Raw genomic sequence first — 26,973 nt, forward strand, 5'->3', positions numbered from 1 at the left:
CTGTCTTCAAGAGTATCAGAATTTCTGAATAGCGCACGCTTGCCTTTTCGGCTATGTCTCTAAGTTGTTACTACGCTCCGCCGTATGCCCTCGATAGCTTCGCTACCTAATTTAATATTAGGGGCCAGCTAGTTAGAATTGTGTTAGTTTCGGCTAAATCTCTTTAGTTAGTCATTATTTAAGTTCTTATTTCTTATATTTTTGAGTTTAAGCCCAAGTGGAGGCTCTTTGTTGTATGTCCTGAGAAAGGGACCGTCTGTACACCTTTAGTTTGAGCAATAAAGGGTAATTAACCTTCTTCAGTTCTCGTTTCTGTTTCTGGACTTAAGCGATTTTTCACTTAGTAGTAGTTCACTAGGTTCCTCCACACTTAGTTAATAGATAAAAGAGATGAACATTGCAACCTAGAGCTACAGTTTACTGTTACTATATCCTTGTAGAAATTCAGCAACGAACTTATAAAAGGATATCTAGCCACGAAGAAGATTTAATATCTGAAATGGAATACTTGTTTAGTGATTACTGGGAAAACTCTTTTTGAGAAAAATTAATATAAAAGCCAAGTTCAGGAAAGATGGAGAAAGGAGTTAGAAAGATGAATCTGCTTTTTAAGGTGGAAAAGCTTGAGTAGTATGTAAAATAATACGTGGAGATGGATATATATTTCAGCTCAGTTTCTATTATATTAAAATTTTTCTTTTGTTACTTTTCATTGAGGAACATTCTTAAAACATTATTATTTTATGACAATGAATTTTCTGTGTTTCCTTAATAATTCTTTTGCAGATTTTTTGTTATAAAACTTCATTAAAAGTGTATCATAGACGATGACGATGATTCTCTTGTTTTATGCAAACAGGTAAATTTTAGAATATTACAGAGCAAATATTCATCTATTCTTGAAAGGCGGATAGTATTATTAAATATAATTAATTTAAAATATGAAAAAAAATGCATCTGAATTCTGAAAACCATTCCAAATTGCGATTAATGAGTTTTTAATATTGCAGGTGAAAATATGGTTCCAAAACAGGAGAATGAAGTGGAAAAGAAGCAAAAAAGCACAGCAAGAATCTAAATCTCGGACAGATTCTGATACAACAAACAAGAATTCATCTAGCCGTCCCCCAGATGGCGTTGTTGTTATGGAACACACAAAGAGGACCACTTCCGACGAAGAAGAAGAGCACGATGTTCCTTCATCGCCATTTTGCGATTCTTCGGACCGAATTTTGAATTCCGATCACCTACCCGTAGGAATCTGCCACGCGCAAATCGACATCAATGGCGAATGCAGCGACACTAGTTCTCATGGACCTTGCCCTTCACCTAAAGACACAATTTATAGGCCGTATATCGGCTAGCATTGATCGCGATAAATATATGGGGTGAATCACATGGGAAAAAACAATCTAGCAATTCAGTTCATCTGTCGGGGGCTTTTGATGTCTGAGTACAGACTCCAGCATTAACAAAAGTTTTCTAGTATGTGAAATTAAAGCAGCAAGTTGTTACTCATCGAAAAAGCTGCCAAAATGATTTAGTATTTTCATGAGAATTACGTGTCATTCTGGATTATTCAGAAGAACATCAGAAACTATGCTACTATGATCCTCATTCACAAAAATGTTTTGTATTAGAATGTCTGTAATATTTGTAAAATGATTTCCTAACATTCATCTGACAGCGGTATCATATGAGTAATTCTCGAAGTTATTAAAACGCCTTCTAACGAGCTTGTATCACAACCTCGACTTAGAAAAACTTAAATGTAATGATGTAAAATGTATATCTACTAGTTATTTAGAAATGAAATGCCAGAAGAAAGCAATAAACTAAATTAAATATTACGGTTGCAAAAGAAGACAAAAAAAAGCAAAAATGTTTTAGTCATCATATTATTCTCTTTGTTTTATTACATTAATTCTAAAAGAACGCATTTATTCAGTTGGTCATCAAGAAGTCATACGTATATTATACGCTAGTCATCATATGTATATTTATCCTTTTCTTTTACATATATTTTGAAAGATAAATTGAATTCCAGATAATTCTATGAAACTTGGGAACTTGAAATTAAAACGGAAGTTTTAATTTCATAAAAATATATTTCTGTTGTATGCTGTTATACAGGATTTACATAATCTTACATATTTTAAGGTTGTGTAATTAATTTCTATCAATCTAAACTACGGTCTATTGCAAAAGAAGCGTATATGTTAGACTTATATTTATAATTAAAATTTTACATGAAAAAATAAATGTCTATAAAATTAATTTTCAAAAACTTGTTTAGGTTAACGTAACTTCATCTTGGAATTTACTTTTCCGATTTCTTTCTGTTTAAGGAAAAAGTAATAATAATTAAGTCTTATTTCACTGGAATGAATCATGTTGACTTCCTTAAATTTTAATAACAAGACAAAAGTATTCAGTTTTGAAGAACAGTTTCAATTTTTTTTTAAAATCTTGAATCTTTAATATGCAATTCTATTAAAATATCCTAAGGAAAGCAAGAATGCATACTGCATGATATTTTTTGAAATTACATCATAAATTGTTATGCAGAACAGTGAAAGGTAATTAAGTTAAAAATTTTCTATAAAAATATTGCAGTTTCGTTATAAATAGTTTTGAGATTTCATATAATCCAAAATTTCAGTCCATTTAATTCTTAAAGTATTCGAATGAAAGATTTTATGATAAAACTAATCTCATTGGTGAGTGGCAAAATATGTTCCAAATAATTTTACAAAATAATTTTGAGTATAATTGCCATTCAAAGATCTTTACGTTTTAAGACTTGAAATATGTGTGATTAGTAGCTATAAGAAAGGTACAGAATTAAATTAAGAAATTTTATCACTGAGAGAAAAATTGAAGTTTGTAAACCATGAAAGAAAAAACTGTCCTTTTTTCCAGAATGGGGGAATTCGAGAGCTAATTTTTTAAAACTCTTCAGCCTTTGGGTTTTGACTATGTACTGGTATGTACTATGTAAGTTGAACACTCCAAATGTATTTACGGGTAAAATGCATGTGTCATTGTTAAAAATGGGTAAATAATCGCCGGAATCACCGAAAATGTACTGAAAACATATAATTATTTTAATCCGAAATAGTAATTTCAGACAACAATAAAACTTTCTTGGATATGGATTCAAAATAAGGAATGGAAGTTGACATTTAATATGTATTTGATCAGACTGTAAAAAATAGTCATCTTTTTGAAAGTATAAATACGTGTAAAGAGAGCTGCAGTACATTTTACATATTGAGAAGCGCGCAATATCAGTTATAAATTACATTGCAAGATGTTTTTGAGTAATATCTCATAAACGATCATGAAGTTCACTTGTAAATAGTGTATACATTGTGTGAAAAATATTAAATATAAAAAATTGTACTTAATATGTCTCCTTTTCTTTTATTATTTTGTCATGTTTGATGATTTCACATCTGATGATTTCACACTTGTATCAAAAAGCGAAATTCCTTATTCCATTTCACAAAGACCACACATAATCATCACATTAAAACTACTTAAAATGCACATAAATGTAGAAATTTATAATTTACTTTGCAACTGGGTGAATACAAAAAAGTCTTATTTCAAGTTTCAATCTTTATTATTCGAAAGTAAAATTTGTAATTCTACATTAACTGATAGTAGCAATCCTCACTGATTTGGGAATATACCGATGTACCTGTGACTCGATGACAAATATGATTGCCAACGAAATAAATCTTTATCTACGTCAGAAAATGTAATTCCACGTGTTTTTAAATCCTTCAGTATGAATTTCATTGTAAACTCACTGCACTGAGTAAAATATACGGACACCTCCAGTCTGCTTTATTTCTTTGTCGGAAAGCTTTTTCGAAAAAAAATTAGTTTGTATTGCTTTACAATATCTCCTTGCAAATAAAGTTTAAAATAAATAACATTCAAATGCCTGAAATGCGTATGCGAATTAGATTCAGAAAATATCCTCTACCAACCTCCATCTGTCTATCAGTTTGTGTCTTCTCGTATCTAATAGAGATTTCCTCTTCTGAAAATATTCAGAAGTACAGTTACTACTGGTCATGAGATTTTACAATTAAAAGTTCGCAAAAGAAATCCACTTTATTTTCGGAATGGCTCATTTTGTTTTTAACTAATGACAGTCACATGAAGCTTTCTGTTGAAAGTCCAAATGCGACAGAAATTTTTTATGTCAAACTCAGCCAAGGAGGCCAATTTAACAACAGAAGCATTCTAATTTTCCAAAATCAGATGCTCTTAAAACTGAAATTTAGAATAACAAATAATACAGGACTCGAAATACAGTTTCAGCATTTGACAAATGCCTACTCACTAATGAAGCGAGCATTCTGAAAAGAATCGCAAGACACAACTCAGGCAATGTTGTTTCTGTTGTTTCAAATGGCCGGTCGCTTGAGACTTATTTCACTCGGCAAGAACAGTCAGTACTCTTTTGTCATTTAGCCGTCTCATCAGCGAGAACTTTGCCCACGGTGACTCATACAAAAGCAGAATATTTGGATATTTGAATATTGGATATATTGAATTATACAAAAGCACATTAGGACTATCTGCTTAAAGGATGAAACGCCTTTGTGGAGTAACGTTTCAAGAACTGGTTCATATCTACGTTATACATTAGGAAAATCCCGAGAATCTCATGTAGCCAGCTCGTTGGGTCTGTCGAAATACCAGTGTTCAGCGACTTCAGCTCTGGCACTGGTGCCAGTTCAGCAGGGAAATTGCGGTAGATGTCTTCCTGTTTCCGCGGTTGTCAAAATCATTCCTGTTTCCACGAAATCATCAATCTTCATTACCCCCTTCCCAAAGGGGTTACATAGTGGGGGGCCGAGGGGACCTTGTCCTCTTCCCAAAAGTAGGAAAGCAAAATTTTTTTTTTTTTAATTTAAAAAGAAGAATTTTTAAAAGAAATAATCGAAAAATATTTACGATCTCAGATCTTTGCATGAATGAAGATAATACTGTATTTAAAAGGAGACAGAGAGATGTTCAAACTCTGCGATAAATTTTGACAGTGAACCAATTGATCCCTATAGTAAAAAATCTGATGTGTTCACCATATGACTTCCTTGTACGGAATATTAAATTATACGCATTTTTTCTTGCATTTCATTTAAACTTATTGGATTGAATTAAATCTACTTCGCCGACAGCGCATAAACCACAATAGAATAAATGCATTCTTTAAAATTCACTCTAGTATTTGTTTACCATAGCGACACTCTGGCGCTAGATTCACTTAACAGTATTACATTTCGTTCATATTATAACTCATAATGCACAAAATTTATATCATTTAAAGAATAGAATTATCTAATCGTTGCCACATGTTCTATTCAAATACTATAATAAAGCTAGAATGATGTATAAAAGAAATTAAGCAAACAAAACAAAAAAGAAACAGTTTTTCACAGACGATTGAGTATTTCTCATTCAATTAATTCAGTTCTCACTTCGTGAGAAGGCAAAAATACATAAAAACTCAAAATATCTATATTAAAAATTACTTAAATTAAATTAAATCTTAAACACTTATTTCCTCGAAAAAATTCTACAAAGGATTAAGCATGATTTAATTGGCAATAATAAATGAAGGCGTTATATTTGTTGTTGCGAAGCTAAGTTTCTCTAGATTGGCAACAAATCCACTAGTCTGCTGTTTCAAATGTAAACAATCAATGGCCGCCATAAAAAAAAAAATGCTTAGCGGCACTTAAACAACTTTAAAATTGTTGATAATTCTAAGAATATTGCATACAGATTTACTAAAGGCATAAGAGCCTTAACCAGAAGAGAAAAACCATATAATTCAATCATTTTTAAAGCAAAAAAATGTACAATTTACAAATATATAAGAGTAAAGAAACTGAGATCACTGAGTCGGGTAACAGAGTGGGCATATATATAAATATATTTATATACGTTTGGTGATTGCAACCAAATACGAGGTGCACATCTACATGTTATAGCAGTCCTATATACAAAATTTCAACGTTCTGAGGCTAATCGTTTTTGAGTTATGCGAGATACGTACATACGTTCGTACAGACGCCACGAAATATTCTCTTCAGAATTAATTTTAAAACAGTTTTATAATTTTTCTGGTGGAAACAAGTCTTTTATTCTGTCCTTACGTATAGATATCACGCAAAAACATCGTTAAATTGCATTCCATAGCGACCAAAATGGGATATATTCGTTGAAATATGCTGCCTGAAACTTTTCGCGATTACAATACTTCCTTTTTATTTCGTACAAGGAAGTAAAAACAATATTCTTCCAAAATTCTGCATACAGGCGAGTTATAATAAAATCTTTCAGAGTAAATATTCATTCTGAAACGACGTTCTTTCTTCTAAACCGACGACTTCTTTGGTCTTAATTGCGCTTTTGTAGCTTTTAATTCTGTCATTTATGCAAGTCCAATAAACTACATTTTCCTTATTTTTATTCTGAATTCGATACAGATAACCTTTATAAAGAGCTAAAGGTTTTTTTTCCTTTTAATTTCAATAATGTCTAAAATATTCATATTGATTAATATAAGATGTGAAAATAACAGCTAATATTGTAGCAGAATTACAAATGGAATGAAACTTAAGTTTTCAATAGGAACCTAAACTAAGGCACGTCTTCAATCTAACGAAGACAAGGGATAAATATAATATTCTTCTAAGTCCTCACGAAGACTAATTTATTCACAAAGAAACTGTCCAGCTCTTCTTAATGACTCATCAGGACATCTTCTGAGGAGCTGTGGGAGGGGTACTGTACTTTCCGATTTCGCGAGAACAGGAAGAATTTTGAAAAAGGCGAAAAGAGGAATCTCGAAAACAGAGCTAATTCTCGCGGTAAACTCTCTCAGAAACACTGGTATCTCCCTAAGACGACCAGTGTTTATGATAACAGAAGTAATCATACGTTTTATTCCTTATCTAAGATGATCCACGCAAGGTTAAAATGCGATAGAATCTTGAGTGGTCGCTTTAAAGAGGATTTGCCGGTTGTTATTTTAAACGCTCGTAAAAGAATCAATCATATATTTCTGATTCCAAAAACGTTTTCGAAACTGTGGATGTTAGATATATCATCGGTTATTCTTTAAGGGGCTGTGTACATTTCTAAATTTAATTTTGTATAAATTTACATTTTTGCTAAATATTAATATATAGGTAACATTGTGAACAGAGATAAAGAAAGACAGTTATGAGGGCGTTTGTCAAAGAATCAGAAGCAACGGGGAATCAATGAAATAGATTTCAAAAAGTGGGATTGGTCAAAAGCACAATACTTTCAATCGTCAAACCGATTTAATTTTATTTGTATAGCTTTTTCGTATTTCCTTCACTTCTTCGTATTTATATACTTATTTCATTATTTATACAAAATTAAGTTTCATTTCTTAAATGCATCAAATCGAAAAGCAATTTTGTATAATTTTCGTGTATAAAGACTGCACATTATATTTTTAAAGTTATTTTGGCAGATTGAAACATGTTTCTGTAAAACCTGCCTTAATGGTCCAAAATAGTATTTAGAAAATAAACGCACATAGCATAATTTGTTAAATAGATCGAAATTTATATAATCAAATAATTACTTAATTTTGGAAAATCATGTTCGTCAGATTCAACTTACTTTTCATTCTCAGGGACAAAATTTGAATTTAAGATGTTTTTATAGTACATATAATAGATGAGATGCGCCTTCTTGATCGAATACAGTGGCTTTCTCATCACTCGAATTATGACTTAATTTATACGCTGCTCGACATTGAAAATGCAACACCAAGAAGGAGTGGTCAGGAATTTATGCAAAATTTAGAATAGACGCACGTCACTAAATTATGCGAATGATGTGAAATGCGCAGCTCTCCGACGAACTTGAAGTACGATATAAGGGACGGAACGTGCAGAATGGACAATATTCGTGTTATTATTTCTGCCAGACGAATTATCGAAGAAAGCTGCTTTTTGTCCCGGAGGATACGTGTAATAGGAGAGAATGCCAGGCGGCCGTCAACGAAGGCATTTCCAGCCAGATAGACGATTTTACGAGGGGTATGGTGATTGGACTGAGAAGGGCAGCTGATACCCACATGGATGCAAGCACAGTGCATCAGCTATGGCGAACATGGTTGGAACAAGGAAATGTGGGAAGAAGGAGGGGTGCAGGTGCAGCCAGAGTGGCGTTAGCACGCTTGGATCGACGCATCAGCCGACAAGCTGTGACGGTCCCGCAAGTCACTTGTACCGCGATTCTGCAGCATCTGCAAAATACCCTTTAAAAGGCCCGTTCCCACTGGGGTTTATCTGAGCTAACGAACACAACTAACGTAGTCGACCCATCCCCAAAACCAGTTTTTCCCCATAGAGCAGCAAGTTGAAAAATCTGAACTGCAGGCACAGCGGAGCTAGTCGACACAGGGAACTGACTCCGTTAGCTCAGATAAACCCCAGTGGGAACGGCGCTTTAGTTTCCTGTGTCGGTCGGAACCATTTCCCGTCGATTGGTTGAACGTGGCCTGCACTCACGGCGTCCGTTAAAAAGACTGCCATTGACCCCACAGCATAGACGCCAACGTTTAGAATGGTGCCGGACTGGAGTGATGTGGATGACAGAATGGCGAAACGTCGTGTTCTCGGATGAGTCACGCTTCTGTTTATCCAGTGACAGTCGCTAAATACGTGTGTGACGTCGACGTGGAGACACATCTAATCCGCCAATAACTGTGGAACGCCCCACCGCGCGACAACGTGGCATGATGGTTTGGGGCGCTACTGCCTACGATTCCAGGTCACCTCTAGTTCTTATTCAAGGCACTATGACGGCACAACGATACTTGGATAATTTACTGCGGCAGTAATAATTAAAACTGCGGTTGTAATAATCAAAAAATTAAATGTTTACTAAAGGGCATAAATAGATTTAATGTGAAAGCTAAGTTCAGTTAACCCTCTCTAAGGCGACCATTTACGATTTGAAGTGATTTTTCTCTTGTATGAAGCTGGTCATCTTAGAAAGATGAGATTAAATGCCAAAGTTTCAAAACTGTCCTGGTCATTTATAAAGGTGTTTATCTTAAAATAATGATTCTACGTATGTTATAAAAGTTCAGTCAATAACTAAAAATATTTCAAATACAGTATATCCTCAAAATTAAATAACAATTTTAAAGTGCTTAGAAGAAATGTCTAAAAGTTTAAAGAATCCTCTTTAAAGAGACCACTCAAGATACCTCACGTTTCCAATCTTGCGTGGACGTGGTCATCTTGCATAATTATTAAAACCTGTATTTATTTCTGTTCTCAGAAGCACTAGTCGTCTTAAGGAGATATCAGTGCTTCTGAGAGGGTTCACTGCCATTATATATTATTTCAAAAAAAAAAAAAAAAAAAATCTGCGTTAAAATTTTCTGGGTATAATTTTTAATTTGAATCTTCCAATAACTGGTGTAAAAAAACTAGTTTGCGTCAATATTCTCTCGCTGAACTGGCACCAGTGCCCGAGCGGTAGAGTTGCTGAACACTGGTACTTCGACACGGTGAACGAGCTGGCTGCATGAGATTCTCAGGATTTTTCTAATGTATGACGTAGATATGAACCAGTTACCGAAAAGTTGCTCCATAAAGACGTCTCTTCTTTTAAGCAGATAGTCCTAATGTACTTTTGTATAATTCAATAAATCCAAATATCCTACTGAAATATTATGTTGCCGACTTTAACAAATTGACATCCAAATAATTGACTGCAAGCTGTAGATGGAAATGTTTAACGGCGCTTAAACGGAACCATTTTGACTAAAATAATATCAGATTAACAAACGTGAAAGAAAATAATTTGACAACTAATTAAGCAATTTGTATAGAGGTAATCTCATGCAGTTACAAATATTCCTTTTTCTAAATTTTTAGTCCAAAGGGGCTTTGTCCCTGAAGGACTATTGTTTTCGTTTTGCGATTTTGCGTCGGACTCATAAACGTCGGTTCACTTTTCAAACTGTTGCCACAAAATGTTAGAGTCCTGCATTATATTTGAAGAAATTAAATAATGAAAAATCTGCATAAATGATTGTCTATTTCTCGCATTGTGATAAAACAATGGTACATAGAGCCATCGAATTTTGAATGACGAAATCCTACTGCGAATATGGGCATCTGAAATCCCAAATTTGGAATTTGTTTTTATTGATTTATATTTTTGTATTTATAGATTTTATATTTTGTAAAACTTTAACGAATTTTTGATTTACAAACTCAATGCTTTAAAAGCGAGAAATGGCAACGTTATATAGAAAAAAAAAATACTTTTATCTCCAGCTCGCGAGACTGTGTATATCGAAAATTCTAAAGATATGCTTAATTTAACATTATTTTGCGATATTGCTCTTGAACTTTTTATGGTTTAAGTGCAAAGAACATGATATTTAATAAATAAAGGTAACACTCAAAACGTTAAAAAAACGCCCCTTTGGACGTAATTTAAAATCTGAAATATTTCAGATTTTAATTTTTTTTTTAGAGTATAATTTTCATGAAACATTATCAGTAAAGCTTTAAAACAAGAGATTAATTTATTTATGACACTATTAGTTTACTACGTAAGATTAAAACTTCTATTAAGTGCTATAAGTTACATTAATGTTCTACTCATTTTCAGTTTTTAAATGCTCAGGTTTCCTTCTCCATTTTTGAGCAAAAATGTATTAAATAATTGAAAATTAAGAATTCTTAAAGTAAACATATTCCACTTTCCTTTTTGGGCTCACAAATCATTGTACGCATATGCATTTAGAACTTGTAAAGCCTGAAAAACGCATGTCTGCTATGTTATCGTCATGCGATGATGCATGGCCATCTGGAATAAGATTTTGCACTTTTGAAGTTAGAACAGACACAGTAGAGTTAGATAGAGCACAGTAGAGATTAAGAGAAATCTGATTATAAAATTAAAATGAACATTACAAATTAAGTAAAAGAAAATGTATTAAAAGGAATATAAAGATTAATTAAACTTTATCTAAGTAAATTTAGTATTAGACTAGACAAAAGAATTCTGCATTATATTTCAATTTATTATTCAATGATATCAACTTAAAATGTTTCATAGAAGGAAAGAAAACTTCAAACTGCAACTGAGTAAAGGATACTATTTATAGACAAAATATTGTTTATGGGCTATTAACAAATGCTGATGAACGTAACCTTTCAACACAATTATGATTGAAAATCAGTCAGTATTGGTTGGCTATTTTTTAGCACAAAACACTCTAACATCATTTGCTTAGGAATGAGGAATGCCCTTTTTAAAGATTTTCTGAAGGAGCTAAGTGATTGAGCTTCGCATGAGAGACACCGTGAAAATTCTATGTAGCCAACCCATTCATCCATAGACCAAGATTTAATTTAAAGACTGACTCTTGAAGTGTTTTAACTTATGAAAATCAGGAATTAAAATTCTTCTCTACATAAGGAGTGAAATAATTGCATATGTGGAATTATAATAGCATAAGAAAACATCATGCTAAATGTACATACATACCTGTTGATAGGAGGCAAAATGAATGGCACTTGATATCGAAAGGAAATTTTGGATACCTGTATAAAGTTTTTCAGAAATGGTTTATTTTTATTGATTGTCAGTACAAACTGGAGAATCGAGAAATGATGATACAAGGATTGCTCAGAAGCAAAGACATCCAAGAAGCTAGCCAAATCTTTGAATTTAAACGCAATAGAATGTTAACACACTGGAAAGTATTATTGCGTATTTATTGTCAGCAAGCCCCAAGCAGTCTTAAAGAGTGAAGGCCTAGAACTCACCGATTCGAACGTTAATTAGTACGTCAATTTCTAGTATAATTATATAAGCCATGCATGTCTAAGTGCATGCCGTATTAAGGCAAAACCACGAATGGCTCATTAAATCAGTTACGATTCTTTGGATTGTACCTTACTACTTGGATAACTGTGGCAATTCTAGAGCCAATACATGCAGTAGAGCTCCGATCCACTTTCACACGTAATACTTGCGAGCAATTCGTAAAGCAGGGACACTCACTTCTTTACAAAAAAGATTCATTACTGAATGGTTAATAGTTAGTAGTACTCCTGCGCAAACCACATCTTTTTGATTATTTTTCGGTAACTTGGAACAGCGACTTGGATTATTAATTAGTACGTTAGTATTTATTTATAAAACTTAAGTTACCGGCGTACAAAATTTTAAGTTTTAATAAAATTTTTATGTTATGTATGTGTGAATATTTAAAGAATGATAGATATCTTAAAGAGTCAGGTAATTTTAAAATGTTAAAATATCCTCAAAGTATGGAACATTTTAAAATTACATGACTAATTAAAATTTAAACTTATGCAACTAACACGTGTTATATAACTAACAGATTTATGAGCTTGAAATTTTATGTACTTATTTCGGTATCCTTGATAATGTATTTGCTACTTTTATGTTATATTACAAATATTAAAACATTTTAAATAAAATACCGTAAATACTGATTTTGTCGTCCATATAATATCGTAATATGTACTGCGCGCATCATTATATACAAACAAATCATTATTGTTATTTGATTGTTTTTCAAACTAGAAAAATTGTATACAATTAAAATTACCTATGTTAAATATATTATATTTTCTTAAAAATAACTTTTTTTTTTTCAGTCTTTCAAAAATGGATTTTTTTAAACACAGTCAAAGATTATTTCTAAAACTTTTAGACAAGAGACATACTGTAGCTCATTTAAAATTCATTCAAAGCTCATACATTTTTTTTTAAAATTCTAATCAATGGTATCGAAGAAATCGCCCACGCAAGCAGGAAAATTATAATTATGAAAAAAGTATTACCTTAAATGTATAATAATTTCAAATCCTGTGAATGCGTATTAGTTTCTTAATACAAATACATAAAAGGCATACCTTGCAGACGAACACACATACAAAAAAGGGGGGGTAGTTCTGCATCTTCTGTTCTACTGAGCCGATTGACCAAATATAACTTGCATTTTTCACGTTTCGAAAGCGGGACTTAGGGTATATATAATATTTATGTATAGCATTTTTCTAACATAGATATTTTTACATAAAATCGGACTTTTTCTGATAAGATATATCTATCTTTTTCCATATTTTCATTCTACGACTCAAATTATGGCAAATCGCTAAGTTTTGTAAAAATCACACGAGTAGATTTTTAAAAAAATTAGCTCTAACAATTTTAGCTCCTCAGTCTTAATTGAATATGTATATTTATTAATCTCTCTATTTATTAAATTTACTGGATTAACTCTTTTACCATTCTAAATAAAATCCAAATAAAAATTCAATCCAAATAAAAGTCGCAGCTATTTTCTGATTTGTTTTTAAAATTTATATTTTTTAGTAATTTTTATAAAATTTTCGAAACAAACTTTGGTGTGTGTATTTAATTATGGCAAAGCACACGAGGGCTATCTGCCTAAGGGGAGGGATGCCTTCGTGGAGGACTTTCTAAGGAAAACTGGCTCGTATACACGTTACACATGTCGAAAACCACGCCAGCCCGTTCGCGGGATTTGAACCTCGGACCGAACTATTAATGTTCAGCGAATTTACCACTCGGCCGCTGGTGGGCCAACAAGCTTTGGATTATAAGTTATAAATTTATTGTCATCATCTTAACGTAGGTGTATTTCTAGGCATACTTGCAATAATTAGCAATTTTTATTCAAAATTTCCGAGGATAAACATGAATTTATATATTGGCTAGTTTTGAAATTTGACATACTTTTATAAGCGATAACAATAAATATGAAGCACTTTATTAAAATTATTTGAAAAAATGAACGATGCACCTTTTACTCCGCTGAAAGGGAAAGTAAAATTGGTTACCATATATTAAGAATTTCTCTAAATGAATTATTCTTGGCGCAAACTGAAAAAAGTGCGCCAAAACTAATTTTAAAATTTCTCGGTAAGTCTCCCACCAAATTTTACAAAATTTAATATTTAAGCATAATTTAAGGCGTAGAATCAAAAAATGAAAAAAAAAATAGCTTTGTCATTTCAGAAAAGTCCGATTTTTTTTTTTCAAATACGTATGTTAGAAGAGTGCTTTCTATATAAATCTAATATACAACCTAAGTGGCGCTTTCGAGACATGAAAAACGCAAGTTAATTTTAATGACTCGGCCATGTAGAACAGGATATTTGGAACTTCCTATCACACTTTGTCTACGCTTCGAAATTTGGGAGGAAAATACTGGCATCTTTAAAAATTATCATGATATTTTTTTCGTCGTTATTGAAGGGCTGATTTCCACAGGGGTAAACAAAACTTTTATTACATCGCTTTTAATACATCTCTACATTGTAAATTAATAAAAATTTGTCGATACTGGTAGTGGGTGTAGATTTCGCATATTTAGATATTTCATTAAGAATGAAATTCATTTTACGTAAATGCTCTATAAAGAACACGAAAAAAATTATAATACTCGAAAAATGCTCTGAATCAGCATCAAAATGAAAATGGAAATTATTTAAGAAAAATCATTCATGTCAATAATGATAGGCTGTCTAATTGTGTTTGGCAGACGGTGCGGAAGGGTTACTTGTTGTTCATATGCCAACATGCACATGTTTCTTTCAGGTAATACATGTTATGTTAAAAAATAAGAAAATTTCCTGTTTCCTCATGTGATGCCACTTGCGTGGAAAACTGCCATGCGTGGAAATGCGTTTTTACACAACCTATCGAATTCAAAAATTTTAATTTACTAACAAGCTATTTTTTTCCTCTTAAAACTTTTCTCTTATTTCTCTTTACTTTTATATTTAAGTTTCTAATTCATTTAAAGCTAATCCCGATTTTGCCATTATATATCTAAGAATTATTTACTATCTATTCGAACATTATGCAATATTATTTACAATATTTTTTCAGAACTGCTCTCTTTTGCGAGTGCAAATTTGACACTGTAACATACTAATATATCTGTTCTCTTCAAATCTGAGTTTTATAAACTTTCTTGCAGCAAATGCTTCTCAGAATGGAATATTACGATTTGTCTCTAACATCTGTTTAAGAGATTAGCCTACCAGCTGGATTAACGCTAAGGCATCCAAGCAAGACTTTTAAAAAGGAAAGCTAAAGATTTTTTTTTTTTTTTTCAAATACAGAGAAGTAAATTACAAAAACGAAAATACTAATAAATGGAAATATTTCAAAGCGAAAATTATACAAAAATTGCAGCCACATTTTTATCATTACTTATGCAAATCTAAATACTATTACTGCGCCTATACATGCCGTTGGACAAATTACGTCCATACTGTCGAACAACGTGGCCGTGTTATTGTATTTAAATTAATATAATAACACGGCCATGTAATATTAATTTAAATAAATGAAAAGCCAAATAAAGTACTGAAAGGTTTTAGATTTTGAACGGTCGCTCAAAAGCGTTCGTTAAGGTTTTTTACTCTCTCGCTGGGCTCACTGTTCATCACTTTGCAATTGCACTTACTCCTGCTAACTCATTCTTTTTCTTTTTAGATTTATTAGCACCGTTTTCTTCAAACTTATGCCATATAAAACTAAACAAATAACGAAAGACGAGGACACCAGTACTTTACCGGCATATGGACAGTTAAATAGGTGTAGTCTCATGCCCTCCGCTATGCTAGAATCCACTTTACGCTTATACATTTCAAGAATAACCCCCTCCAGCAAATTTTATAAGCAGCTTATGTTTAGAATTTCCGACGCAGTGTTAAGTGTTGACATACAGTTTTCTCGGTTTTTCGTATCAATGTTTAATTTTCTTAATAAGAAAACTTATGATTTTTTTCTTTTTTTTGTTATAAAAGTTTTCGTTTTAACTTTATGTATTAAATGCCGCTCTTTTCACACTTACGCCTCATAAAATTTCATTCACCTGAAAAAATTACAAAATAATTAAAAATACCTTAGCTTCAGAAGTTTCGATCGAGTTTCGCAATTTTGAAGTTAAAATGTTTTATTCCAGGCAGAGTTGCAACTGCTCGCTTTGAAATCGGTGAGTTTGCTAATCAGAAATTCATTAAAGTTTTTCAAAATATAAAATAATTAATAAATAAAACATATAACGTCATTCTATGAAAATACTGAATATTTTTAATCAGATAGAACATGAATTAAATGTATTTTTATTATTTAAACCAACCCGATTCATAAGTAAAAAAGAACAGTCTTAAGAACTGCATCTATTGCTTTCAAATAATTTTGTTAACCACAACAGACAGATTCAGTTTGAAAAATAAATATCTTACATTTTGGCGACTGGAAACAGACTCGAATGAAAAGTAAAACAACGCATTTATAATGATTCGACGTAAAATCCCAATTCCAGACTAATTTCCCTTTTGGGATTAAAAAACAACAACCCAGAAGCTCTTAAATATATATGTTAAATAAAGTACTCATACAAACATTATACGTTGTCTAGTACTGCAGATATTGATCTGTTTGTTACCTTATAAATTAACAGAAACTTGTCAGTTTTTTAACTAAAAGAAAACACAAGTATCTAAAATGATTAATTGCAGTTCTGATACAAGTGAGAAAATAATATTTGTTTAGTTTTGCTGTTTATAGCTTTGTAATCGTTATTTTCCCATTAATTTTAATTAGACCCAGCTTTAAAACTGAAATAAAATTTCGATGGGCAGCATTTTAGCTGAAATTTGGATTCGTGATCAAAATTTAATTTGTCGCGTAATGAAACTTCAGAGGTTTCCATTACTTAGACATTTTTAGTGATTTGCTATTTTTCTGATCTGAATATGTTTGCAAATATTGTGATATCTATTTTATTTATTAATCAATCTCAGTCACAATGTGCAAGCTAACAAGATATCAAGTACCACTTGTGAGAAATTTACTTAACTAATTCAATATTAGTAAGTTTTACTGTCTTAGTATATTATTAATGGCATGACATTTTAGAAACAAAATTTAACAAGCCAAATTAAATAAGAATTAAATTGTATTCTTTGAAGCCCTGCTTAAACACCTATAAAATATATTTTCTAAATTTAACTCCTTCCAAGAGAATTTTGGTGTCTGTATGATGTGATTAAAGGTAACTATGGAATAGCTTTAAAATTTTAACTTACCGTTACTAAAATGACATTTCAGGTTTAGGAAGCATTATTCTAGACTTTCACCGAAATATTTCAAAGCGAAAATTATACAAAAAGAGCAGCCAAATTTTTATCATTATTCTGCAAATCTAAATACTGTTCTTGCGAGTCAAATACTTGTTCTACAGGTTCGTGGATGTGGAGTGTCTGATGACAACACTTGATGAAAACTCAAAACACAATTTATTCGCCAGTATTAAATAGGAGAGATCCAAAGAATGTTTTACAATCTTCGAAAAACTACGGCAAACACGCTGAAACAATCAGGCTGTAACACTACAATGGGGAAGACAGCTTCACGGCAAAACACTAAACTACAGCTCCCGACTCGGCTCGGTCGCTCTCAGGCTACCCTCTGAACTCAAGGCGCTACTACGGAACTCAAGATACTCTCCTACACCGTGCACAGGCAGGATGTATGTAGCTTTTGACCTGCATTCAAGAACATTCTCGAGCAGATCGCTAAGAATGCGTTCTAGAATCTTCTCGCTCCATCTATGGCATATTACCAATTCTGTTTCCAAATGGGCGATTTCGTTCCAAATCTGGCAATCCTGCGTTTCCCTGCCAATTTCTGGCAACCCTAACTCAGCTTTGCGGGGAAGCTATCTTACCGCAGCTGGGCTTTTCGTAACCATATACATACCATTGGACTAATTACGTCTGTACCAACAATCAACATAGCCGTGTTATTGTATTTAAATTTCTACAGTGATATCAGCTACATAATTTCATATTTGTAAATTCAAGATCAGTAATCGTCGAATGGCTGAGACAATGTCTCAACTGGCAAGCATTGTGTGAAAATGAGAAAGAAGAAAATGAGCATCCACGCTATTTGCAAATTCAATGCATGAAATATTTTCTCAGTGAAGTAATTGGATTTCTAGTTTGTCTTTTCTTTCATTATGCACAGTAGTAACTACTTTAGCGCTGTAATAAATTTGACTTTAAATACTTTTATACATTTCACAATGATATACATATTTTGCATGAGTTTCAGAATAGCAGTTGACGCTTTACGATAAGGTTTTGATAGCCCTTTGTAAAACTTCTTCATTTAGTCCAATTTTAAAAAGTTTTCAGTTATATCGTATTTTTGAAGTTAAATAAAATACATGATTGAATTCACAAGTAAGCATTGGCAAGTATTTATAAGCAAAAAACTGAATTCGCAAGTCATTACCGTTTACAGAAAAGATATGTTGTCAATTGATTTCTTATAGTTTAAATACTGCGCTGATTGAGTATTCCATCTTTGCCAAATTTCTTTCTCAAAAAGATTTTTTTTTTCTCTTTATTTCTGAAAAGTATTTTTTTCGCCTTTGAAAAATAGCTGAAAGCTTCTCTTCTGCCTCCAGTTTTCCTCTCTGCCAATCTTGCGGAGACATTATTTTTCAGGTCTTTTCTTTGTAATTTCTTGACATACGATACAATAATTAGTTGACTTGAGATGATTAAAGGTCAATAAAAAAAGCTGTTAAACAAAATTAGCCAATTAAAACACTCACGCATCAGGATAGCTAACATTTTCTTTTCATTTATATACGAGGGCTATCCAGAAAGTAGATTACGTTTTGGAATAAAAAAATAAACAAAGTATAGGAAACAAATTTTATTATATACAGATGAAAGCCACACTCAAATACTACTTTTCTACATAGTCACCATACAAATTAAGGCATTTATCGTAGCGATGTACGAGCTTGGAAATTCCTTCGTCGAAAAATTCGGCCGCCTGCGCCTTCAACCACTTCGTTACCTCTTCTTGCAGCTGTGCGTCGTCATCAAAACGCTGCATAGCCAGCCACTTCTTCATTGCTGGGAATAGGTGGAAGTCGCTCGGTGCCAGGTCGGGACTGTACGGCGGATGAGGAAACAACTCCCACTTAAAAGATTCAAGAACTTTACGAGTGACATTTGCCGTGTGGGGCCGGGCGTTGTCGTGAATCAACAAGATCTTAGAGCTCAACATTCCTCTGCGCTTGTTTTGAATTGCTCTTCTGAGTTTTTGGAGAGTTTGGCAATACCTTTGAGAGTTTATTGTAGTGCCTCTTTCCAGGAAGTCCACCAAAATTACACCTTTTCTGTCCCAAAAAACAGTCGCCATCATCTTCCTTGCCGACATTGTTTGCATGCATTTCTTGGGTTTTTGGGGAGAACTTGTGTGCCCCCACTGCATTGATTGCAATTTCGTTTCACAGTTCACATGTTTCACCCATGTTTCGTCACCAGTAACGATGCGATCGAGTAAAGAGTCACCATCCTTATGGTAAGCGTCCAAAAAGTTCAACGCTGCAGCCATTCGCTGATTTTTGTGGTCCTCTGTCAAGATTTTTGGAATCCATCTTGCACAAAACTTGTGGTAACCAAGCTTTTCGCTGATGATTTCGTGCAACAAACTTCGCGAAATTTGTGGAAAACTCAAAGAAAGTTCCATTATTGTGAAATTTCGATTTTCACGGACTTTAGCATCGACTTTTTCGAGAAGTTCGGCGGTCACTATGCTGGGTCTCCCACTTCGATCTTCGTCGTGAACATTGGTTCGGCCATTTTGAAATCTTATGACCCACTGACGCACTCCACCTTCAGTGATAATGTTGTCCCCATACACTTCACGAAGCTGCCGATAGATTTCTATCGGTTTACAGTTTTTTGCAGTCAGAAACCTTATTACTGAGCGCACCTCGCAGCTCGCGGGATTTTCAATTAACGCAGACATTTCAAACCGTCACAGTATCTGAACGGAGCACAGCACGAACCTCTCACTAGCACGGCTAGATGCAGACTGAGCTGCGCAACGCTCTGACCCCAAGATGGCCGCGCTAGCCCCGCCCCTAGCGGACACAGACGGAAACGTAATCTACTTCCTGGATGGCCCTCGTACAAGAGATAGTTTTCAACTACCATTAAAGTCTCATATATCGTGAATTTGAATATTTAAAGCAGAATAATAATAGGTATTTTGCATAATATTGCATCAGACTTTTATTTCAATTTCTCTAACTGCAATAATATGTTTCTGTTAGTCAGTATTATATGCTCTAGTAAAGTATCGAAACATTTTTTAAAACTTTAAACATTATCGCAAGTACGTATTTGTATTTTAATTACTTTCTGTGCAAGAAACAATTCAGCACGAAAAACGACATTTATTAGTTGTACTAACGGTATTATGATCGTTTATAAAATAATAAAGTTTCATGAAACCATCTGGTGGTTTTCTAAACCAAACCAGATTTACTTATTTTAAACGCTAAAAATGCATGCATTATTTCACCTAAAAAGGCCCATCACCAAGAATTTAGCAATCTACTAAAATGTTACACGATACTTCAATATAAATATCTTATTACTGAAATTACAAAAATGTGAATGGCAATGGAACAAAAAAGCATTTTTGGTATGAACAAATTGTCATTTGTTAAAACAATAATGATATCCAATTGCATTAAAATTGCTTTTATTTTCTTTATGAAAGTATAAATTATTTATTATTTTGTAAGACTGCATCCAAACATTTTTTCTTATGCATCAAAATAAGCAATATACGACATTTCACCACGATTTTATTATTTACGAACGCCCTTAATTTTGCGCCCTGCCTCGAAAGAATTATCTGAAAATTGAAACTTAGTACGTTTTAAGTATACAAAATTAAAAGTCTCATAAAAATGAACAAAAGAGTAAAAAGTATTTCTTAGCCTAAAATAATAAGTGAGTTATGCTTGACTAATTAGTAATTTTCATTCATTGCAATTTTTATTTATCTACGACTGGAGAAAAATCTTTTACATACGCCAAGATAAAGTTTAGCGAAATCATGTTTAAATGTTAAGCATGTAAATTAATTTGTACTCAAACTCATGTGATACGTGCTTCCATGGTTTAGCTAATGTCGCTAATTTAGAATTTTTCGTGTGCACACGAAAAATTCTAAAAGCACAGTATTTCTACTGCAAATCGAAATTAAGGGGGAGAATGCTCAGAAAGCTCTATTTTAATTCATTTTACTCCTTAAAAAGATTCAGACAATTGCTGACCATCTGATTAACCCAGAAAATCACTACTCCATTTGCTGACGGGACAGCAAAGATAAAATGACTTCATGCTAGTAAAAAGGAAGAGAAACACACCAATGTAAAACAAAAAAGCAACCTTATTTCGGCGCAAGTTTTTAAAAACTCTATCAACTTCGAGTGCAATTATTATTTGCATCGATTTTTATTGGCATCGAAACTTGGAACGAACAAGCACTTTCAGTTAAAAGCATTATGGTCACTTTCCTGTAAACTCCTTTACTTCCGCAAAGTTACATTGCCCCATTCAAAAGCAGGGGATTTTCCTAAATGCCTTGTTTACTTTATACAAGGTCGAAGTTTTATCTATTCCTCAACTGGATAAAGTAATACATAAAAGGAGATGGTTATTTAATAGTAGAGTTATAAGGTATTTTCTCTCTCCTTGTAGGTTAGTATAGCTGTAAGGTATTTATTATTAGGTAGTTATTAGAGCTACAAGGTATTTTCTCTCTCCTGCTTCCAAAAAAATTATGATTAACCTAACAAGTATTTTTTATTGTTAAAAGTGAAGTTAAAATTTCGATGGTATTGTAAATCTTAAAACCGTATGATTTTTAATGAGACCTCAGACTAGTGAGATCTTATGAATCTAAGTGACTTTTTTTCAGCTTGTTGAAACCAAATCTTTAGCACTGGCAGCTACTTGTAAGATTATAACATTTTCTTTAGAAGTGGCTTTTTAGACTCTCCATGAGCATTACGAACCGACTTTTGAAAATCAAATGAAAGAAAAATACGAGTTATTACGAGATATCCACGAAGAAACACTCCGACTTTTACCGCGATGTACATAACAGTTATCTGTTAATCAGTTTTCCCAGTTTTGTATGAGGAAAGAAACAATGTAAGAGCAGTTAGTCAAAGAAGTTGATATTGAAAAGGAAGAGACTCAGGCTTCGTTAATATAGCAAAGTTAGTTGTACACTGAGAGGTTTTAAGTTCGATTTCCAGTTAAAGGGAATTCTTCACTACCAAAAACGAAAGTGTAATTCCGTGCCATCCGTGGCCTAGATTGAAAATTTAATACACACTACTTTTTTATTGCTGCTTGCGATGTAAAATTTTATAATTATATAAATAGCTTAAACAAATGACATACTTTATCTGAATGAAAAGAGAATAAATACTTTTGAATACAAAGAATTTTTTCTAGTGAGAATGCGCCCATGCAGATTTTCATTGAAATACATTGAGTTTCTTTTTGGTAAAAGCAATACCAAATAAAATTCATTTCGGCCAATTACTGAATTTGTTTGTTTATGTGTACCTCTTCATTCGGTACCTATAGCTCTTATCTCAGTCATTTGCACATATATAATTAACAGCTTTCTGTTTAATCTTAAGCAATATCTCAATTTCGCACTGCCTTGATTATTTATACCGGATACTTCAACTACTAGCTCCCGACTTTTTATTTTACGAACCATCGATCAAGGAAACTAATTTTCTCCTCCGTTTTATATTGTTGCAAATTATTACATCAAAAATTAAATCTTCGTAGAGTTATTACATATATTAACTAGTTATTAGGATTTCGGTCCTTACTATTCCTTTCCGTATTACTCACCAGAGTGCAAAGGAGTTAGCCACTGTTTAGACTGAGTTTTGGATTTTAAGGCAGAGCGTGTGCATGCTATGCTATGCGACTTCGCGCGCATGCTATGTGTTATTTTTCTGCTAGCGTTGATAATTGTAATTATTCGACTTTGCGTTCTATCGTTGCCGACACTTTGATTTTGACGCCGTGGTAGAGTTATTAAACCAGCTTCTAATAAATATTTAATTGTTTAGTCTTTGACTACTGTTTACGTTCAGCTTAAATTTGTTTGTTCTGTTTAGTTACATCACCACGAGCTGTGGCTGATATTATTTCACAGGGGAATGTGTTTATGTTCTAAATTCTGTTTAAATAAAAAGGTTATTTAAGCCTTCTCACACTCTTTGTCATTCTTCAGACATAGCGGTAGTTCACGTCTGTTACGGTTTTTGGATTAAATAATATTAACAAATCAAGTAAAACCCTACAAGTTATTTGTATTATATTCTAAATTATATTTAATAGTAATTAAATTATATAATTAAATACTAAATTATATACTTATTTTTCCATTTTATCGATGAGAAAGAATTGGGGATTTTATTCTTAGTAATATATCAATTCCAATAATCTGTATTTGATATCAAACAAAATAAAAAATAATTTCAGTGCAGTGCCCTGTCAGAAGGGCCCGCAATTTTATGTATTCTGTGTATTGTTTGCGGAGCTAAAACTCTTCCCAAAGCTGCTCGCCATTTATTTTGGATTACATTTTTAAAGGTAATTTTCGTCATTAATGGCTGACTTGCATAAAATGTCAACACTTTCATGACAGGCTTCGTTGGGAAGGCATGCAAATATACAAGTGTAAATTTTCAAATTTACTCTTCTTTTGATATTAAAGTAAGAAGATTCCATATAATTCTTAGTAAGATGCTACCGATCTATTTCCAAATAGCAATACTGCAAATCTTATCTCAATGATTCTGCAAATTTTCCTATTTTTTTTAACCTTTGACTGTTTTCAAAGTTCCATAAATGTACCATATAATACTCTCATAAAAAATCTCACATTTTAAGAATGGTAATCTCTTACAAGGACGGAATTCTTTTCATGCAAATATAGTATGCAGGTCCATCAGAATTAGCGCACCCCGTGGGAATAGCGAAACATCCATCTGGTAATTTTGATCAAATTTCACGATTACGATATAAAACTCAAAGGTGGTATCTCACCCTGAAATAGTTGCCATTTGGTACAACTTCATCTGCACTAATCGTTACTGTAGACCCCCATTCCCCCTTCAGTGTCCCCAAAGTAATTTCTTAAGTGCTTTCTTTTTTTCCCCTTGCCAAAGACGACTTTACAAAGAAGGGTAAAAAATTGTGAGGAGGGGAAGTATATATTTTGTTTTTATCTTAAAAAAAATCCCCGCTTGGAGACGCGATCGCAAGTCTTAGAAGGTCCCCCCTTAATTACAATAAATTGGGCAGGAAACGAGCGTTAAATTAATGTGATGGCGCATTTCCCCGTGACTTATTAGCACAAGCAAAGCACCTGCTGAAAGCGCATTACCATAGAACGATGAACACACTTTAATCATGGCAATCGCTCCCTGGGGCCTGCTCCCTCCTACACTTACTGATGAGTTTTCTGATTACATTACCTCCTCCCATTCAATTATTCGGTTGCGCATGCGCTCGTAGACCTAATTTATCGCCCACTATAAAACGGCCCTTTTACAACGCTTTAGCGCCTCCAATTCTCTCGTGATTTGATGGCGGCGCATTAAAGTTTTCCTGATCAAAAGAGTAGCACACGTGAAGATAAATTCTTCGCGCCTTCTAATGGATGAGTTTTAAAAGCGGTTTTCAGGGGTTGTTTAGAAGGTTTCCATGCACTGTGAAGAGAGAAAAAGCAGCGAGGAGGCTTAGGGCGCATTCAGAACAAACTTTGTTTATGTTTCTTTTCTTTGCTTTATTTTACCGTATTGGTGGCAACATTTTTGCAGCTCGGAGCCAAGAAAAGTTGTTACAGATGCGCAATAAATTAGCGGTAACTACTCAGGAAAGGAAGGAAAGAAATCACGTTAATTTCATTTAATACAATACCTCCTTGTTGATTGATAGGGTTCTGTTACACGCAAGATCTTTAAATTAGTTACAAAAAATATTTTACAAAAATTATAAGCTATTATGCATGATTAAATTTTCAGTATTTATTAAAAAAAAGATCGAATTTAACAAGAAACCCAATGCTTTTGTATCATACGTAATACACGGCGCTAGGAATACTTTTAAAATTAAAATAATGTTACAAAATTATCAGTTAAAATACTTTCAATGCAATTGTTTAAAATTACGTTAGTCAAGCAAATTATTACAGTAAATTAAATCTAAGGCAACTGACAAAGCTGTTGTTTATCCATAACCTAAGGTTTTACAATTACGGGTGGGGAGCGAAGTAGTAATTCTGAATAGAATACTGAAATAAGTAACTTGCAATTGAAACTAGTAATTTTCGAGTGCACTGTTGTCCAGCAACAATTGGCTGGCGGCCTGTTGTAGTAGAGCAGTGTAAATTATTAAGAAGTGCATTAATTGTTTTTTAATTAATGCTATTAATTAAGCAAATGTAGACTTTAAAAAATAAAGTAAAACTAATAAATCAATACAAAAATAAATTAATAAATTCTGTCAAATTATAACTCTCTGAGAAGTGGCTATTCGCGAAACCGAGTGGAATATAAATTAGAGATATCAATGTTTCGAGTAATCTCATCATTTTCAATCACGCGGGTAATAAATGCATGGTAATGTACCATAACAATAAAAAAGTTTTGGAAGCACAACCTCTACGGATTTTTCTAACGTCAAAGTAAAGCTAAAGAACTGATAACTTTCATGCCAGCGACGTTCGCCCACGGGTCATTAAGAGTTGATGGGCATTAAGAGTCATTAAAGGTTGGCGAGCGTCTGAGCTAACCCACGTGCGAGGTATGTGTCACTCGTTGATCACCCATGACCTACACGCGACCCATTAACTGTTGCTGGTAAGTTAGTGGTCCTTCCGCACACAACGTTTCATGCGCGGAAATACCACGTGTTGAAGTGTCACATGATCTCACCTGTAACCTATGATCTGATAATCACCTGCGTAAGTGTTTCATGCAGTGATGATAAAGCTTTTCATCTTGCGTATCAATGCTAAATACATATACACAGCAAACGATGGTGGCACATGTCGTTAATTTTGGAAAGATCCCGCTATGATTGTTTCAAACTTCAAAAGCGATCGGCTGTTTTTCGAAAACACTACTTTCTCTTTCTGGTGGTAGGTGTTTTTCTTGGTGCGGAAGATAAAGGACATTTCTCTTCATAAATTCTTCCTCTAAGAAATCTGCAAGTTGATGCCTCTAGTGTGCGTTGCCCTAATTAAATAATTCAAAGATGTTAATTCAGCTATTATTGTTAAGCACGCAAGAATTACTTTATCTAGAAAAGAAACCCTTCGAATTTTTTTTTTTAATAAACAAGTTCATGTTTATATTATACAGATTGTCAAGAACATGAAATTTACAAGCCCATTTTCACCACTAGAAATAGAAATTGAACACAACAACCACTTTCTTGCGGTGTAGTCACTCAACTATTGGTGGACCTTGTCTTTTAACAGAGCTTCTTAACAGAGCATTTCTATCTACTTTCCTGTAAAATAATTATTTTTTACAGAAAAAAAAGCATTAGTACAATTGATATGAGTATTTCTCATGTGAGTTCATTTCGACGAAAAATATATTTTCAAGTAAAAATTACTATATTCCTCCACTCGAAACATAATCTAATGTGAATGAATCTCTAATGAATCTAATGATTATTTCATATTGTCAGCTCCAAACCGAACGTCAATGGTTTTTTTTTTTTTTTTTTTTTTTTTTTTTTTTCTAAATCCACTACCTTTGCGTTGTTTTCCGATATGGCATATGTAGAAGAGAATAAGTGCGTAAAATAAATAGATTTTGGATGCCGTAACTTGATTTTTAACAATTAGCAAATCTTTGAACGATTTTTTCTCAAAATGATAGTTGGTACATTAATGGTGCTAAGGGAGTGGTGCCGA

At 33.0% G+C, this 26,973-nt stretch overlaps 1 protein-coding gene across 1 annotated transcript in view; it reads left to right on the forward strand.

Moving 5' to 3' along the window:
- LOC146997154 (uncharacterized) overlaps positions 1 to 3,410 on the forward strand; it is a 107,025-nt gene extending 103,615 nt beyond the window's left edge. Inside the window, exon 3 of the mRNA XM_085816831.1 lies at positions 1,011 to 3,410. Coding sequence (XP_085672957.1) covers positions 1,011 to 1,364 — 354 coding nt within the window. The 3' untranslated portion in view covers positions 1,365 to 3,410. The remainder of the gene's footprint in view (positions 1 to 1,010) is intronic.
- The last annotated feature ends 23,563 nt before the right edge of the window (positions 3,411 to 26,973 follow it).

The sequence above is a fragment of the Stegodyphus dumicola genome, chromosome 5 (genome assembly GCF_044657685.1).
Source record: "Stegodyphus dumicola isolate Sdum_Otavi_A_Nest chromosome 5, ASM4465768v1".
Classification (NCBI taxonomy): domain Eukaryota; kingdom Metazoa; phylum Arthropoda; class Arachnida; order Araneae; family Eresidae; genus Stegodyphus; species Stegodyphus dumicola.